The sequence below is a fragment of the Tarenaya hassleriana genome, unplaced genomic scaffold (assembly GCF_000463585.1).
Source record: "Tarenaya hassleriana unplaced genomic scaffold, ASM46358v1 Cleome29, whole genome shotgun sequence".
NCBI classification, from domain to species: Eukaryota; Viridiplantae; Streptophyta; class Magnoliopsida; order Brassicales; family Cleomaceae; genus Tarenaya; species Tarenaya hassleriana.
In genome coordinates, this window is record NW_010966092.1 from 170,356 (window position 1) to 177,345 (window position 6,990).

Here is a 6,990-nt window from a genome sequence, read left to right on the forward strand (position 1 = left end):
TTTGGAGTTTTAGTGTGGTTCTGCAACAACACAATGGTGCTCCTATATATATATATATATATATATATATATATATATATATATATAAGAGCCAAGATGGCCATCACATTTTAGTCATGGCGCAACTTTCTCAACGGGTTACGTGGAAACCAATGTGCTCTGTGTGTGTTTATATATTATATATATATAGCCAAGATGGCCACCACATTTTAGTCATGTTGTAAATCTTTATTACGATCAGCTTGGGTTTTAGGTGACATTCATTATTTTATTTTTTTTGGATAACCGGGTATCATGGCCAAAGCCCAGCATAGGACGGAAAGCCAACCAGGTGATTTGGAATATACGTTCTCTCCCCAAACTTGAAATTCGAACTCAAGACGGGACAGACGCTTTGCACCCTCTTTTCACCGGTTGAACTACCCAAGTTTAAGTGTGACATTCATTAATTGATAACAAATACTTCAGTTTTCCCCTTTAACAAATCTACAATGTCTAGAAAGAACCAAAACCGTGTGTTTGTCTATCATAGCGATGTGGAAATATTAAATCTTGGTGCAGACAAACGATTGGAAGAGACACAAACCAAGCTTGTTTTATAGGAGTTATTAGGTCATGGATTATAATTGATTTTAATTCACGTTAGATATAGATTATAATCTATTGTTGATCGATCAACGATTTCAAAAACTCTAGAGAAAATCGTATATAAATTCATGAAATCATAATCAAATCACATAGAAATATAAGAATTTTAAAATTTCTGTATAAAATACGCAAACTCGTCAAGACTTTCACAGAATACCGTAACTTCTACATTAAATCATAAACTCGACATTCGGCTCATATATAACACCGTTATGTTTGATGTCATCGATTTATTAATAGAATCTGCCAAAGAAGGGATGAGTTGGCGCCAATTCATCAAACACATAAAAAATTCGAAATTTTATCATACAAATTTTAAAAATTAAAATTAAAATAATCATGAGAAAATTTTTAAAAATAAAACAAATAAAATTTAAAACATTAAAAAATTCAAAATAATAATTCAAAAATTTTAAAACTAAAAACATTAGTAAAAATAGTATATTCCCACACAAATTTATCTATATGTACAGCAAATATAAACCAATTTTTAATTTTACAAAAAAAAAACTACATATGAATTCAAATCGTTCCAAATTCCATCATGAAATTACTAAACTAATCGTAATCTCCTACACCAACATTAATGGAGTTAAAATTAATCAATTACCGTCTACAAGAGATGATGATATGATATGTCAGATCATAAAAATTTGTCCAAGTATGGACGCTATGTCATTTGATTATCATTGTAAATTTCATACAATGTTTTGTCATATTTTACGGTATGACATATATATACATACACGTATATATATACTTGTTTATACAAACAACTATATAAACGTTTATATGTGTATATATATATATGTTTAAAAATTAAAAACTAAAAAAATAATTTATGTATGCATGTACACGTGTATGTATACGCATATAGACATATAGAATGTTTTTTTATCTCTAAACTTTAAACAAGTGTATACATATTTACACATATACACGAGCTCCCTCGTGGCAGTCACTACAACGAGAAATACCTCGTCCCCCTTCCGGATCATCCGACTGAGATAAAAAACCTTTATCAATTCATTAAATACAAATGATTAATATAACAAAAATATATCATCATAAAAGTATTTATATTCTAATGGTGAATTTTACGATTCTATATTTTTTTAAATCTATTTATAACAATTTTATTTATAAACGTATTAAATATATCCTTTTCTATAAAACAAATTATTCTATCACTCAAAATTTGTATTTTATCTTATCTATTTGATTAGAATGATATTAATACTTTTTTTTTCATTTGTGTTATTAGTATGTTTATTTTCAATATATATATATATATATATATATATATATGCGTATATATATATATACACATAGGCGGATCCACTTGTTAACAAGTGGACTCATTGGCCCCACTAAAATTTTAAAAAATATATTGTTTATAAAATTTAACAAAATTTTAAAGAAATTTCCCCATTAGTATTTAATTTGTGCCCTCATTTTTTAAAATCTTTTTTTTTTCTTTTCAATTCTCTTTCAGTTTCAATACAAAAATCTCATATAAATACATGAACTATTAAATTTCCATATAAATATCTGAACTTTTATAAAATCCTACATAAATACCTAAACTTTTGAAAATCTTCCAAATAAACCCAAAATCAGTTAATGACATCACCTATATTTATTTGAAAAATACTTGAAATTTGTATTTATTTGGAAAAAATTTCAAAAGTCTAGGTATTTATATAGAATTTTTAAAAATCCAGATATTTATATGGAAATTTAATAGTTCAGGTATTTGTATTTATATTTATGTGAGATTTTCATAAAAGTTTAGCTATTTATATGCTATTTTTTCTAAATTTAATTAATATGTTATCCCATTACCCTCCACATGTTTTAATGAAGGTACCGTTAGTTAATAATGGGTATTCAAATCTTTGCATTTTTTTTTCATGAAGAAGCAAATTGCCAACTTGGGCCAGTAGGTGCGTGTAGAAAATCCTTTGACATGCTGCCACGGTGACACAATTGGGAAGACCGAAATTTTGTAAGGGGGAGAATCTGCAGAGGTAACCGAGGCACCTCCTGGTGCTTTGAAATGCAGGCTTTTGTCTGATAGAATTTCAGCTTCAATCATCAATCTTTTGGCCACAACTTAATTATTGTCGAACAAATTCTTTTAAGCAAATTAATTTAGATGCCAACACTTGCAAACGAGACTTCGAGGAAACGAGAGCTTCATCTAGAATATCGTCACCATGGGTGCTCCGAGTTCTTCCTTGAACTTTCCATTTCCATCTTTAAACCTTTCAAACACATCACGTTTTTGTACTGCCAAAGGGTACCAATGGGTATATTAAAAATCTCTTTGTACGAATCACTTCCCTACCAATGGCATGAGAGATTTTTAATAGTTTACCAAAACAACCAAATGATGAAACGGATAACCCCGATTTATTTAGAAATACATACAACTTGAGTGAACATGTTGGAATGCGATCACTCCAACATCATGTTTTATATATTGCAATTAAAAGAGGAAAATTATTGGTTATATGATAGATAGGTGGAATGTTTTTTAGTTGTGTGTGAATATCCCAGAGATCACGCTGCAGTCACGCCCTTACACGGGAATGCTTTCGGCGAATAAAGAGACCACATAATCTTTCAAGAATTCTGGATTGGTGAAGGAGTCTTGGTACTTGTAGAATACCTCAGTAACACGTGTGAGGTTAAGAATCCGCATTAGGATAGGACGAGGCGTAGAGTAAGGCCTCATCAGTTCTTGGTTCAGATCTTTCCATGTCTCTGTGATGATCCTTTCAATCTCTTTTGTGGCCTTTTCCACGGAAACACCATACTGTTTCATATAACAATCAATCGCTGTTCCGACATGCTTCCGTTTATGTTCAAACTGCAATCATGGGATGTAACGTGCGGGTACACCGTGAGTTTCATTTTTCTTCAACATTTTGATGAGTGTGTATATATATATATATGGGATTTTATATTGTTTGAGATTAATGTTCATAGATTACGAATTGAGGATGAGTACCTCGTAGCTTGTAATGTCGTCCATGAATCGAGTAATTATTTCAGAAGCTATGAGGACTTTCGGCTGTGAGCTTATCCACTCGTACGCATCCAATTTGCAAACATCAGTCATTCCTGCAAATGCTGCAGCCACCGCTGTATAGTAGCCGTTGGAAAAAACTCCGTTCTCTTTATATTCATCAAACATGGCTATGTAATCTTCATTTGACCATTTCGCCTCTTGATAGTAGCTACTCCCCAATGATTTTATCTGATACCGAAAAATCCAACAACTGAATGTGTAACCAAACCAAGTGATTGTTGTATGGAAGTTGAGAGATTTCTAGGACTAAGGTTTGGTTTTTCTTACAGATTTTTTCAAATGGAATCCGCATCCCGGTCTTCCGTCTTTCTCGATCTCCTCCTCGAGTTTGTCATAAAAGTCTACCAGAATACTATAGAAACACTTCATGTTATCCGGTAACCCTTCGGGGGCTGTAGGAAGCCACCTGCAAAAGAAACCTCCATTGCATTACAATGATAAATCTTGGGTTCATATAAGCAAAGTACGTATCCTATATTACTTATGATGCAAATGCCCTCCATCTTATCCATGTTATATCGAGTTTCACTTTGTACACGTGATTTGCCCATAAATATTGTGGAATGTCTCGGCCAAACAAGAAACCAAATATTAGAATATCAAGCACCTGTTCAATGCATCTGTGAAAAGGTCAAGTTCCTCTATCGTGCCATAAGCATCGTATGTGTCATCGAGAATTGTTAGTAATTGTATAGTAATTGTCAGTAGAATTCGCGCCCGCGAATATTGCGGCTCGAAATATGTTCCAAGCGCCCACAAGTAGCACTCAACTATCCGATTTCTAGCGTATGCTGCTTTAGAACCGATCTTCAAATCTTTGTACCACCTGAAACATTGAGAGAAACTAAATCATTTGTGCTAAAAGTCAAAGTGTAAGAAATCTCCGCTAAGCAACAAGTCTCTTATATGCATATATAATCATATCACCTAGTCGCATAGGCGAGTTCTTCACGGTGTAGCAGTTGTAGTATGTTAAAATCCAACTTAGCAAATTTGAGCAACGTTTCATCGTGCGGTACTTCTTCTTGGTAATACGATATATATTGTCTCGTCTCTATCCTCGTAATTCCCCTGGGGTATGGATGTTTTAGAGTGTTCTTGATGCGTTCTCGGATATGGGGGCTGGATTTAGAAGCCAACACTTGCAAACGAGATTTCGAGAAAACGAGAGCTTCATCTAGAATATCTTCGTCACGGGTGTTCCAATGTGCAGCTTCGTACAAACTTAGCATACCCTTTGCATCACCGAGGTATTCCTTGAACTTTCCATTTTCATATTTAAACCTTTCAAACACATCTTTAAGGGGTATAGAACTTTGGTTAGCTGAGAAAGAGGAAGACCAATAAATAAAATATATAACCTCGAACGCATTTATTTTCACATGCACTTTTATTGCTTTAATTAATTTATAAAACTTCTTTTTTGTAAAAAGTTATCTCACCGACAGAGAGTTTGTAGCCAAATTGCCTGAGAATTTGGAAAACAATTCCAACGGTAGATAGATCATATTTTTCATCATCTATCATATCGTTTAGGTCACGAATACTGAAAACCATATTGAGGTGATCTTCTATATCTTTTTCAAAATGGTAGGACACTCCAAGACGGCATAACGCATCAATGAACTTGAGGTTCTCGATGGGATTAGCTTTGGAGGCCATAAGCATTTCCTTCACTTGCCCCTTCAGCACGCTATGTTTCTCTTTGTACGCATCACTTCCCTACCAATAAACAATAAACACTAAACATTAATTATTATAAACGAATAATAAAATAACGTAATTTTGTTGAGTTCACCAAAAGTTTACGTGCGACCTTCTACACAAGTTGGAAGACGGACAGAGAGATAGCAAGTTCCATAATTCTTGGATGTGTCAGATTTGGAATCGTATATTGGTTAATGTTTTGATAATATTTAATGTAATGACCGGAAAATACATACCGAATCAGAAACAGAGAAAGAGGTGAGTAGATCATCCCAGATATTGGCCGGAAAATCGGCCAACGGACGTTTGGTCTCTCTCTCGGCGCTGAGTGATTCCATGGCTTAGCGTGTTTGTAAGAACAATGTTGGTGTCTCGAAATGGTTCTGCAAAGCGTGGCAACTCAATGGTGCTCTACATATAGTACCCAAGATGGCCATCACATTTTAGTCATGTCGTAAAATTTTATTACGATCAGCTTAGGTTTTAGGTGGCATTCATTAAATGGTAACAAATACTTCAGTCTAGAAAGAACCAAAACCATGTACATTTATAGAGTTATTTAGACATGAATTTTAAAAAATCTCATATAATATAAATAAACGAACTCGTCTAGATTTCCACATTAAACCTTGAATATATACATAGATATGTGCACACATAGACACATATCCATGCTTTTACACATATATATGCATACTTATGCATGTATATACAAACAAATATATGCACATATGTATATATTCGTTTAAAAATTTACAAATTAAAAGTAAAAAATAATTTATATATGCATATACACATATAGACATGTAGAATATTTTTTACATTTTTAAAACTTTTAAACAAATATATACACATATACACGTGTATATATTTCTTTTTATAAACATGTATATATGTACATAAGCATATGTATAAATATATTTGTATTGTATGTATATTCGTATATATGCGTGGTGGCTGACCCAAAACATTTTATAAATGGGGTCACTAGTAATGCACATATGATTTTATATACACATAAAAAAATTAACTTGTAAAATGTTGAAATTAAACTTTTCGCTTGATAAATTTATTTGCAAACTTTCAAAATATATCATTATAATTCTCAAACTTGTTAATTGGTGTAAAAAAATCTACAATATTGATTCAAAAATTAGTTTGGAAATTATGATGACATATTTTACAAGTTTGAAATTATAACGACATATTTTGCAAGTTAGAGAATAAATTTATTAAACGAAAAGTTTAAAATTTTATTTTTTACCATTTTACTAGTTCTAAAATTTTTATAGATTTTACCATAAAATTATAAAGAAAACAAAAAAAAAATTTATAATTAGAGGGGACATGTGATCCCACTATATATTGAGGGGATCCGTCCATGCATATGTATATCTATAATTAGAATATATTTGAGTCTGAAAATTTTGATAGAAAATCAAATTATAAGAGATTTTAAGTGTTTTATGAATAAAATTTATAAAGAAAACAAATTAAGTAGAGAAGAGGACCTATGACTCTACTATAGATTAAGTGGG

General features: G+C 31.8%; 1 protein-coding gene across 1 annotated transcript; it reads right to left on the bottom strand.

Annotated features, from left to right (window-relative positions):
- Positions 1-3,062: 3,062 nt before the first annotated feature.
- On the bottom strand, positions 3,063-5,827 carry LOC104818164 (alpha-humulene/(-)-(E)-beta-caryophyllene synthase-like). Its single transcript, XM_010547616.1, has 7 exons — positions 5,689-5,827; positions 5,188-5,467; positions 4,673-5,042; positions 4,353-4,571; positions 4,013-4,151; positions 3,665-3,913; positions 3,063-3,523 (listed from the first exon to the last, which is right to left on the bottom strand). Exons 1-7 carry the CDS (start codon positions 5,788-5,790, stop codon positions 3,233-3,235), a joined length of 1,650 nt encoding a protein of 549 aa, XP_010545918.1. The 5' UTR covers positions 5,791-5,827; the 3' UTR covers positions 3,063-3,232.
- Positions 5,828-6,990: the final 1,163 nt, after the last annotated feature.